This window comes from Hylobates moloch, unplaced genomic scaffold, assembly GCF_009828535.3.
Source record: "Hylobates moloch isolate HMO894 unplaced genomic scaffold, HMol_V3 SCAFFOLD_19, whole genome shotgun sequence".
NCBI classification, from domain to species: Eukaryota; Metazoa; Chordata; class Mammalia; order Primates; family Hylobatidae; genus Hylobates; species Hylobates moloch.
The window spans coordinates 22,432,961-22,445,036 of NW_026652294.1; the positions used below are offsets into that span (position 1 = coordinate 22,432,961).

A 12,076-nucleotide genomic window follows, 5' to 3' on the forward strand; every position below is an offset into this window, starting at 1 on the left:
GTTTCCACGTCGCTATGGTAACGCCTCACCCTGCACACATGCGAACTACAATTCCCATAACCGCCCGCGGCTTCCCCGCCCACAGGGAGAGAATGGCGCGAGCAGGCACGGAACCGGCTTGTCCTCCTTCCTGCAGTGTGATTGGCCCGCGGCTCCGGGAGGACCAATGAGTGCTCTCGCGGAGAGCGACGAGGCCAATATGGCTTCCTGCAGCTGGTGACGCTTGGTGAAACTGAGGTCTCATGGAGAAGCCCCCGAGTATTGAGGTGAGAAGGAGAGGACTTAGCATGACTGGGAAAGGGAAGCCCGAGAGCCTCGCTCCGTGGGCCCTTCTTTAGGGCTTTTAGCGACGCTTGGAGGGTGGAGGGTGGAAGGATGGATAAACTGAGGTAGTTAAACTGAGCCAGGGCCAGAGGCAATTGGCTTACTTTTCGCTCCTCTCCTGCTGGGGCCAACGTTCGGCGAGGAGTTCAGGGAGGAACAGCCGTCGCTGGCCTGGGGGAAAGGGAACTAGGTTTAGGATCTGAGAGCTCCTGGATCTTCCTTATCCTGCTTGTCTCGTGGCCGTGTTGTTTAGGACTTGTGAGGCCTGTTACATGAGGTGGGAAGTGAAGGGAGATTAAAGTTGGGTGAACATCACTCCTTGTCTGTAACGTTCACGTGCATTGTCTTCCAGTACACTCACAGCAATCATGTATTATTCTTTCGTCTTTGTCGTTCAAGCCACTGAGGCATAGAGGTGGTGCGACGCCCCAGGAAGTTACCCCGGCTAGAAAGTGAAGGAGGTTGGCACTAAGTCTGTCCGCCTCCGAAACTTTGCCTGTTACGCTTTTCACACTGTACTGCAATCTGGAACCCACTCATCCCTTTTTTTTTTTTCTTTCAGACGGAGTCTTGCTCTGTCGCCCAGGCTGGAGTGCAGTGGAGCGATCTCGGCTCACTGCAACCTCCGTCTCCTGGGTTCAAGCAATTCTGTCTCCACCTCCCATGTTCCTGGGATTACAGGCATGTGCCACCACACCCGGCTAATTTTTGTATTTTTAGTAGAGACGAGGTTTCGCCATGTTGGTCGGACTGGTCTCCAACTCCTGACCTCAGGTGATCTGCCCGCTTCACCTCGGCCTCCCAAAGTGCTGGGATTACAGGTGTGAGCCACTGCACCCCGCCTCATCCCTTAATCATTTGGTTTCTAGGCACCTTATATTTGTTTTAAGAGACGGGGTGTTCCTGTGTTGCCTTGGCTGGAGTGCTGTGGTTACTCACAGGCGTGATGACAATGCACTGCAGCCTCGAACTCTTGGGCTCAAGCAATCCTTACACCTCAGCCTCCTAAGTAGCTGAGACTATAGGTGGTCTCTGTTACCCTGCCTGACAAGGGTACCTATATTTGAATTGTTTCCTTGCTGGGCACGGTGGCTCATGCCTGTAATCCCAGCAGTTTGGGAGGCCGAGGTGGGCAGATCACGAGGTCAGGAGATTGAGACCATCCTGGCTAACATGGTGAAACCCCATCTCTACTAAAAATACAAAAAAATTAGCCGGGCATGGTGGCAGGCGCCTGTAGTTCCAGCTACTCGGGAGGCTGAGGCGGGAGAATGGCATGAACCTGGGAGGCAGAGGGCTCCTGCACTCCAGCCTGGACAACAGAGCCAGACTCCGTCTCAAGAAAAAAAAAAAAAAAAAAATGGCCAGGCCTAGTGGCTCACGCCTGTAATCCCAGCACTTTGGGAGGCCAAGGTGGGCAGATCACCTGAGGTCAGGAGTTCGAGACCAGCCTCAACATGGAGAAACCCCGTCTCTACTAAAAATACAAAATTAGCCGGGCGTGGTGGTGCATGCCTGTAAACCCAGCTACTCGGGAGGCTGAGGTAGAATTGCTTGAACCTGGGAGGCGGAGGTTGCAGTGAGCCGAGATCGCGCCATTGCACTCCAGCCTGGGCAACAAGAGCAAAACTCCATCTCCAAAAAAAGAAAAAAGAATTGTTTCCTTTCTAGCATATTTGCATGTGTAGTTGCAAATATAAGGTGGAATAGCTCAAACATTCTGCAAGGGTAAAGGAGAATAATCATGTGGAGAATAAGAATAGCAAGTCACACTTTTAGAGCTGTTACTGACTGCTGGAAATAGAACTAGGCTTTACATATCTTATCTCAATCTTCGTAAGAATTCTCTAAAGAAAGCTTATTACCTCTCTTGTAATAATGAGCGCAGCAAGATAAAATAAGCACAAAATCACACAGTTAATAAATGTTAGAGCCAGGATTCAAACCCAGGCAAATCAGAGCCTATGCTTTAACCAGTAAAAATTGGCAACCTTTATTGAGCACTTACTATATGCAAGTCACTATTCTGAGTGCTTTGCCTGTATTGTCTCTTACTTCTCCCCCAAATCTTTTTTTTTTTTTTTTGAGGCAGGGTTGCTCTCTGTCACCCAAGCTGGAGTGCAGTGGTGCAATCATAGCTAACTGCAGCCTTGACCTCCCTGGCTCAAGAGATCGTCCCACCTCAGCCTCCCTAACCAAAACACCCAGCTAATTTTTTCTATTTTTTGTAGAGACAGGGTTTCCCTATGTTGCCCAGTCTGGTCTTGAACTCCTAGGCTCAAGCAATTCTCCTGTCTCGGCCTCCCAAAGTGCTGGGATTACAGGCATGAGCCACCATGGCCAGCCGCCAAACCCTATGAAATAGGTGGTACTATCCTCATTGTACAGATGTGGAAACTGAAGCACTGCAAAATTGACTTGCTGCAGGTCATACAGCGAGTAAGCACTAGAGATGATATTTGAGCTCTGGACCAGAGGCCAAACTTTTCTCCTTTCTTCACACCTTTTTTTTTCCTTTGAGACAGTGTCTTCCCTCTGTCATCCAGGCTGGAGTGCAATGGTGTGATCATGATTCAGTGCAGCCTTGACCTCCCAGGCTCAAGCTATCTTCCCACCTCAGCCTTCTGAGTAGCTAGAGTCACAGGTGCATGCCACCACCACCCGGCTTCCTTTTTCTTTTTTTTTTGAGATGGAGTCTCACTCTGTTGCCCAGGTTGGAGGGCAGTGGCGCAATCTCGGCTCACTGCAACCTCCAACTCCTGGGTTCAAGTGATTCTCCTGCCTCAGCCTCCTGAGTAGCTGGGATTACAGGCACCCACCATCATGCCCAGCTATTTTTTGTATTTTTACTAGAGACGGAATTTCACCATGTTGGCCAGGATGGTCTTGAACTCCTGGTCTTAAGTGATCCCCCCACCTCGGCCACCCAAAGTGCTGGGATTACAGGCGTGAGCCACCGTGCCCAGCTTTTTGTTTTCTTTGGAGACAGGATCTCATTCTCTTGCCCAGGCTGGATTGCAGTGGCATGGTTATGGCTCACTGCAGCCTTGACCTCCCAGGCTCAAGCAGTCCTTCCACCTCAGCTCCAAGAAGCGGGGACTACAGGCTCATGCAACCACACCTGGCTAATTTTTTTTTTTCTTTTGTAGAGATGGGGTCTTGCTGTGTTGCCAAGGCTGGTGTCAAACTCCTGGGCTCAAGCAATCCACCTGCCTCAGCCTCCCAAAGTGCTGGGATTACAGATGTGAACCCCGTACCCAGCCTCTTCACACATTTTCTGTTACATGCTAGGTAGATTCATATACATTATCTCATTTGCATCTCACGAGTCAAATATTTTTGTTTTATAGATGAGAAAGTTGAAGCCCACAGAAGTTAAATGACTTGCCCAAGGCCCTATAGCTAGTTAGGATCAGAGCTGAATCTAGCGCTATAGTACACACCAAGATGCCACAGTTATCTGTGTGTCATCTGCCTCTCCGATCCTCTTTGGAGCAGTCTAGGTCCCAAATTAACTTTTCTGTGACTTAATTTGTTTCTGAGTTGAGATCTTTTTTTTTTTTTGAGACGGAGTCTCGCTCTGTCACCCAGGCTGGAGTGCAGTGGCGCAATCTCCGCTCACTGCAAGCTCCGCCTCCCGGGTTCACGCCATTCTCCTGCCTCAGCCACCCGAGTAGCTGGGACTACAGGCGGCCGCCACCATGCCCGGCTAATTTTTTGTATTTTTTAGTAGAGACGGAGTTTCACCATGTTAGCCAGGATGGCCTCGATCTCCTGACCTCGTGATCCGCCCGCCTCGGCCTCTCAAAGTGCTGGGATTACAAGCGTGAGCCACTGTGCCCAGCCATGAGTTGAGATCATTTTGATGTATATTGAACGGGGAAGAATGTTTTTTCTTTTTGAGACAGCATCTCACTCTGTCACCAGGCTTCAGTGCAGTGGCGCAATGTTAGCTCACTGCAACCTCCGCCTCCCGGGTTCAAGAAATTCTCTGCCACCACCTCCCAAGTACCTGGGATTACAGGCATCCACCACCACACCCAGCCAATTTTTGTATTTTTAGTAGAGACGGGGTTTCACCATCTTGGCCAGGTTGGTCTTGAACTCCTGACCTCGTGATCCACCCACCTTGGCCTCCGAAAGCACTGGGATTACCGGTGTGGGCCACCGTGCCTGGCTAAGAATTAATTTCTAATATATCTTCTACCCCAGAAAGTCTTTGTGAAGTACCTTAGGATATTTCACTTTTTTTTTTTTTTTTTTTGAGATAGAGTCTCGCTCTGTCACGCAGACTGGAGTGCAGTGGCACGATCTCGGCTCACTACAACCTCTGCCTCCTGGGTTCAAGCGATTCTCTGCCCCAGGCTCCCAAGTAGCTGGACTACAGGCGCCCGCCACCACGCCTGGCTAATTTTTTTTTTTTTTTTTGAGATGGAATCTCGCTCTGTCGCCCAGGCTGGAGTGCAGTGGCGCAATCTCGGCTCACTGCAAGCTCCGCCTCCTGGGTTCACGCCATTCTCCTGCCTCAGCCTCTCCGAGTAGCTGGGACTACAAGCGCCCGCCACCACGCCCGGCTAATTTTTTGTATTTTTAGTAGAGACGGGGTTTCACCGTGTTCTCGATCTCCTGACCTCGTGATCCGCCCGCCTCGGCCTCCCAAAGTGCTGGGATTACAAGCGTGAGCCACCGCGCCTGGCCTGCCTGGCTAATTTTTTATTGTATTTTTTAGTAGAGACAGGGTTTCACCCTCTTGGCCAGGCTGGTCTCGAACTCGTGACCTCAGGTGATCTGCCGGCCTTGGCCTCCCAAAGTGCTAGGATTACAGGCATGAGCCACCGCACCTGGCCCACATTGTTATACAGTATTCTATTTGAACTATATTAAAATATCATCATTTGTAAATCCACAGAGGAGCCTGGTAAATTCCTAACACATATTTTCTGTCTTGTTAAGCTGTTGAATTGCATCATGGTGGAGAAATGTGTAAATAGGAGTAATGATCTTGGTGTTTGTAAAAGGGGTATTTGAAAGGTTCCCAAAAGTGTGAGGGGGCTGATAGCAGATCTGCAGCTTCTCTCCCCATGCACTAAAGCCAATCACAATTCTTTCTACCTGGTTTGTGTCATCCATTAGGAGACCCCATCTTCAGAACCAATGGAGGAAGAGGAAGATGACGACTTGGAGCTGTTTGGTGGCTATGATAGTTTCCGGAGTTATAACAGCAGTGTGGGCAGTGAGAGCAGCTCCTATCTGGAGGAGTCAAGTGAAGCAGAAAATGAGGATCGGGAAGCAGGGGAACTGCCGACCTCCCCGCTGCATTTGCTCAGCCCTGGGACTCCTCGCTCCTTGGATGGCAGTGGTTCTGAGCCAGGTGCCTTCAGAGTGTCCCCTGAGGATGGAGAGGAGATAGAAGATTATAGAGGAAGAGGGGGATGGATATAGGCTATATGGGCAGAGCCATCCAGATGTAAAAGGCTGTTAACTCTGATTTCTAAGGGATCAGATGTGTAAGGACCTGTAAGGGAGACAGAAGCACCCCAAGTAGCCACTGTGTTAACTTCCTTTGCTGAAGTCTAATTTCTTTTTTTTTTTTTTTTTTTTAGACTTGAGTCTCGCCCTGTTGCCCAGGATGGAGTACAGTGGCATGATCTCGGCTCACTGCAACCTCCATCTCCTGAGTTCAAGTGATTCTTGTGCCTTAGCCTTCTGAGTAGCTGGGACTACAGGCACCCACCACCACACCCAGCTAACTTTTGTGGGTTTTTTTGTTTGTTTGAGACGGAGTCTCGCTCTGTTGCCTAGTCTGGAGTGCAGTGGCACAATTTCAGCTCATTGCAAGCTCTGCCTCCCGGGTTCACACCATTCTCCTGCCTCAGCCTCCCGAGTAGCTGGGACTACAGGTGCCCGCCACCATGCCCGGCTAATTTTTTGTATTTTTAGTAGAGACGGGGTTTCATCACGTTAGCCAGGATGGTCTTGATCTCTTGACCTTGTGATCCATCCGCCTCAGCCTCCCAAAGTGCGGGGATTACAGGCGTGAGCCACCGCACCCGGCCTCACTTTTGTATTTTTAGTAGAGGTGGGGTTTCACCATGTCAGCCAGGCTGGTCTCAAACTCCTGAACTCAGGTGATTCACCCACCTCGGCTTCCCAAAGTGCTGGGATTACAGGAGTGAGCCACTGTGCCCAGCCCTAGTCTAATTTCAAATTGTGACTTCATTCATTCTTTCATACAACTAATGTGTATTCAGCACAGATTAGATGCCACTGAGTAGCATGGTCCTGCTTTTTTGTATAAGTATACCATGGATTTCCAACCTGGATGTTGAGAAGATAGGAAACCTAAAGTGTTTTGGTTACTTTCTGAGAAGGGACAAATAACTTGTGGTTTGGAAGTCAGAGTGGGAGTGGGGAGGTAATACAGGATAAAGTAACCCTGGGTAGGAGGATTGGGTTGGGGGCGGGCAGATGAGAATCCCTATGGATCATCTGGAAGCCAGTTGACTTCGGAAATGTGATGCTTGGACAGCTGCTGAACCCCTGTGAAGAGAGGCAGGCTAGATAGTCTGTGAGGACACTGCCATCCCTTAGATCCCAAACTTTTTTTTATTTTGAGACAGGGTCTCACTCTGTCACCCTGGCTGGAGTGCAGTGGTGTGAAAATGGCTCACTGCAGCCTTGACCTTCTGGGCTCAGGCAATCCTCCCACCTCAGCCTCCCAAGGAGCTGAGACTACAGGCGCACGCCACCATGCCTGGCTAATTTTTGTATTTTTTTTTTTTTTTGTAGAGACAGGGTTTTGCCATGTTGCCCAGGCTGGTCTTGAACTCCCAAGCTCAAGTGATCCCCCACCTCGGCCTCCCAAAGTGCTAGGATTACAGCCCCAAACTCGTTAGAAAAGTAATCTAACACTCTTTGCAGTTGAATCTTCTTTCTTTCTTTCTTCTTTTTTTTTTTTTTTGTGTGTGTGTTTTTTTTAGTAGAGACGGGGTTTCACCGTGTTAGCCAGGGTGGTCTCAATCTCCTGACTGTGTGATCCACCCGCCTTGGCCTCCCAAAGTGCTGGGATTGCAGGCGTGAGCCACCGCGCCCGGCCTTATTTCCTTTCTATTTATATTGTCTTCTTTTCATCCCTTGCCTTTTATCTTTCTCCCTTCTATACTCTTCCAGCCCTTCTCTTAGAATCTTAGGATTTAGAACTAGAAGTAACCATTAGAGACCACTTAGACCAGGGGTTCTGCTCATTAGAATCATCTAGGGGAGCTTTTAACAAACTACAGGTGCCAGTATCCCATCACAGACCAATTCATTAGAATTTTAGGTTCAGACTTTTTTTTTTTTTTTCTCCAGACAGCGTTTCGCTCTTGTTGCCCAGGCTAGAGTGCAGTGGCGCCATCTCAGCTCACTGCAACCTCCGCCTCCCAGGTTGAAGGGATTCTCCTGCCCCAGCCTCCCGAGTAGCTGGGATTATAGATGCCCACCACCACACCCGGCTAACTTTTTTGTATTTTTAGTAGAGACGGGGTTTCACCATGTTGGCCAGGATGGTCTCAATCTCCTGACCTTGTGATCCTTCTGCCTCGGCCTCCTAAAGTGCTGAGATTACAGGCGTGAGCGACCGCGCCCAGCCAGCTCAGGCATTTTTAAAAGCTCCCCAGGTGGGTCTAATAGTGAAGTCATGGGCCAGGCGTGGTGGCTCACGCCTGTAATCCCAGCACTTTGGGAGGCCGAGGCAGGCGGATCACCTGAGGTCAGGAGTTCAAGACCAGCCTGCTCAACATGGCAAAACCCCCGTCTCTACTAAAGATACAAACAATTAGCCGGGCGTGGTGGCACACGCCTGTAGTCCCAGCTACTTAGGAGGCTGAGGCAGGAGAATCCCTTGAACCCGGGAGTCGGAGGTTGCAATGAGCCAAGATGGCGCCCCTGCACTCCAGCCTGGGCGACAAGAGCAAAACTGCATCTCAAAAAAAAAACAAAAAAAAGTGAAGTCACGATTAAAACACTGATCTAGCTGGGCGCATTGGCTCACACCTGTAATCCCAACACTTTGGGAGGCCAACGCAGGCGGATCACGAGGTCAGGAGATTGAGACCATCCTGGCTAACGTGGTGAAACCCTGTCTCTACTAAAAACACAAAAAAATTAGCCGGGTGTGGTGGTGGTGCCTGTAGTCCCAGCTACTCGGGAGGCTGATGCAGGAGAATGGCGTGAACCCGGGAGGCAGAGCTTGCAGTGAGCCAAGATTGCGCCAGTGTACTTCAGCCTGGGCAACAGAGCAAGGCTCTGTCTCAAAAATAAATAAAACACTGATCTAGTTCAGTCCCTTTACTATATAGATGAGAAAATAGAGCCACAGAGGTTAAGTGACTTGGCACTTTTTCTTCCTATAAATTTTTTCCCTTTTTTTCGAGACAGTGTCTTACTTTGTTGCCTAGGCTAGAGGTACAGTGGTGCAGTCATGGCTTACTGCAGCCTCAGCCTCCTGGGCTCAAGCAGTTCCCCCCACCGCCAACTTTAACCTCCCAAGAAGCTGGGACAACAGGCGGGTGCCATCACACCTGGCCTTTTCTTTTTTTTTTTTTTTTGCAACCAGTTCTTGCTATGTTGCCCAGGATGGTCTCGAATTCTTGCCCTCAAGCAATCCTCCCTCCTTGGCCTCCCAAACTGCTGGGATTACAGACAGGAGCTACCATGCCTAGTTTCTTCTCACTTTCCTCTCACAAACTTTTCAACACTCACCTGTTCCCCTAGTCGTCCTCATGGATTTCCATTAGCCCCTCTGTTGACATCTATAGCCAAGGGAGGCCAAGCAGCAGCACTTCATTCAGGTAGATTCAGGATATACACACCAGTACCTCCCATTCCTCCTCTTATTCCATTAGCCTTTGTGGGGGCAGGGGCTCACCTGGTTAATGCAGTGCCCCAGGTTTTGAAGGGCCCATCATTTTGTTTGCTTTGAGGTGGCCATATCGGGTGAGTCATGTGCTAAGTTCTCTTCCCAGCTGTCTGTGAGATGTGTGGTATCGTGGGTACAAGGGAAGCCTTCTTCTCCAAGACCAAGAGGTTCTGCAGCGTCTCCTGCTCCAGGAGCTACTCGTCCAACTCCAAGAAAGCCAGTATCTTGGCTAGATTACAGGTGAGAGGCAGCCACTTGGATCCTTCCCAGTGCCTTTGGTGCTGAGACAGGAACCACCAAGTGACTGAAGGCAAGGGCCAGGAAAGTTTGAAAAGGTCCTTGCTTGTGGCCAGCTGGTATTTATGTTCTCAAACTTCAGAGGACAGAAGAATCCATTTGTGGAGCTTTTTAAATTATAGGTTCCTGAAGCTACCCTCCATTACCTACTGTCATCCCCCAGAGTCTGGTGTATTCAGTACATTTTAAACAAGAACTATGGAGGAGTCTGACACCCTTGGTCTTCACACCACACTTTTATAAATCCTTTCAAAGGAAGTTGGGAAACAGGTCCAAGGTTCACCAGCCATGGTGGCTTCAGGAAGACCATGCCTTGTCTGCCTCCATATCACAGGCAACTACCTAGAAAGCCTTGCCAATTTTCTAAATTACTGACATGTATAGAATTTTTAGAGATGGAAAGATTCTTGGATGTGGTGTTGAATCCACACATTTATTAATAAGTATACTGAGGTCAAAGGAGGTAGAATGACATACCTAGTGTGGCTCTGTAGGAAGAGAATGGCGGAATTGAGGCTGGAACCTAATCTCAGGGGCCTGATCTTACATTGTTTCCCAGTAGCTGGGACCAGCATCTGCAAAACTGCTTCCCAAATTTGCCTGCATGTTGGGATCACCTGGAAAGTTTAAAAAATATTGATGCTGGTCGGGCACTGTGGCTCATGCCTATAATCCCAGCACTTTGGGAGGCCGAGGCGGGCGGATCACGAGGTCAGGAGATCGAGACCATCCCGGCCAACATGATGAAACCCCGTCTCTACTAAAAATACAAAAATTAGCCAGGCGTGGTGCTGTGCACCTGTAGTCCCAGTTACTCGGGAGGCTGAGGCAGGAGAATCGCTTGAACTTGGGAGGTGGAGGTTGCAGTGAGCTGAGATCGTGCCACTGCACTCCAGCCTGGGGGAAAAAATTATATAAAAAAAATATATTGATGCTTGGGCCCTACTCTGAAAGATTCTGATTTAACTGGGATGGCGTGTAGCCTGGACAGAGATTGAAAGAGCTCCCAGGTGATCCTAAAGTGCAGCAAAGTTTGAGCACCACCGATGTTTATTAGAAATTGCTGTGTCCCAGATCCTTCTGCTTACTGCTTCATACACTATCGCCTTTGTGAGACAATTACCATTGTTTCCCCATTTTGTAGATTTTAGTCAAGAAACCGAAAGATCCCTCTCTTCAGAGAGCTAAGAATAATATTGGTAATATTAATAGCTATAGTTTGGGAGTACTTGCTAAGGGCTTGACATTCTCAGTCCAATTAACGACCTTAAAAAATTTGATTTTTTAAAGAATTCCTTTTTATAAGGGCTCAGAAATTTTAGTAACTTAAAGGTATACAACTAAAAATTGTAGAACTGGGATTTGCCCCTAGGTTTGTTTGGGACTTAAACCCAGATTTCTGCTTCACTGATCTCTTTAGTAAATTCCTGGCCTTCCTGTTCAGTACTTAAATTACAAAATACAGACCAGATCAGTGGCCATTCTCTTTGGAAAGGGAGGACCCCCTTTGAGTACCTGATGAAAGCCGTGGGCCCTCTCCCGAACATTCGCATATGTACAGAAGGTTGCCTCCCAGTTCATGAGCATTTCTGGCCCCCTGTGAGGCCCATTCTTTGCGTTGGATCTATCAGTAGTGACACTGGAGGAAGGAGATGACTGAGACTTGAATCTGGGAGGACAGAAAGGCTTAAAAGATAGAACATGGGTCTCTCCCTGCTCTGCAGCACTGCCTAGCACCCCCGACCCTTCCCCACAACCACCCCCTGAGCTCAGGATTTTTATTGTCATCACTGTTTCACACATGAAGAAACTGAAGCCCAAAAGAGGTTAAGTCACTGACCCAAGCCCAGGACTTCAACTTGGCAGCCCAAATCCAGACTCATGATCCCAGCCGCTGGGCTACACATAGCCTCTCTCCTCTCCAGGGAAAACCACCGACCAAAAAAGCCAAAGTCCTGCACAAGGCTGCCTGGTCTGCCAAAATTGGAGCCTTCCTCCACTCCCAAGGGACAGGACAATTGGCAGATGGGACACCAACAGGACAAGACGGTAAGATAAACAGAGGGCCCTGCTTAGGAAGCTGCCATGGCTGGGGAGCAGACTGGGTTTGGGGTGGCCTTTCCTAGGAATGAAGACTGGGCAAACCAGCCAGGTAGAAAGTGCCCTAAGCCAGGGTCACCGCGGATTGCATCTTCCTCACCTGTTGGGTATTGTGGAAATTACCCAGAAAAATCCCTTCAAACATCCTTAAATTACCAGGACTCCTACCCATGATAATTCAGAAGCCAAGAATTGGCTGTTTTTGTTTCTCTTTGCTTTTATCCCTGTGGTTTCTGTTTCCCTGGGGCAATGAAGGCCCAGATATGGTTTGAAGGCAGGTTTGGAGAGGGGTGGTGGAATAAGGAAAGGAGCCTGTCTCTTTTTTTCTGAGTGTGTAGCAATTGCTAAGCAAGTTAAATGTATGCATAAAGCAATTCCGCTATCATTGTTCTGAGTTTCTAACTGAAATTGAGCTCAGCAGGCAGGAGCTCAGTTGGAGGGGCCCTGGTGTGTGCG

At 49.1% G+C, this 12,076-nt stretch overlaps 1 protein-coding gene across 2 annotated transcripts in view; it reads left to right on the forward strand.

Moving 5' to 3' along the window:
• The window catches only part of L3MBTL2 (L3MBTL histone methyl-lysine binding protein 2), a 26,956-nt gene continuing 14,880 nt past the window's right edge, over positions 1-12,076 (forward strand). The window contains exons 1-5 of one of the 2 annotated variants that reach the window (XM_058431468.1): positions 1-17; positions 137-266; positions 5,458-5,695; positions 9,330-9,463; positions 11,446-11,569. In XM_058431468.1, the coding sequence (XP_058287451.1) occupies positions 243-266; positions 5,458-5,695; positions 9,330-9,463; positions 11,446-11,569 (520 nt within the window). In that variant the 5' untranslated portion in view covers positions 1-17; positions 137-242. Of the gene's footprint in view, positions 18-84; positions 267-5,457; positions 5,696-9,329; positions 9,464-11,445; positions 11,570-12,076 lie in introns of those variants that run through there. The other variant, XM_032138841.2, reaches the window with a different exon arrangement.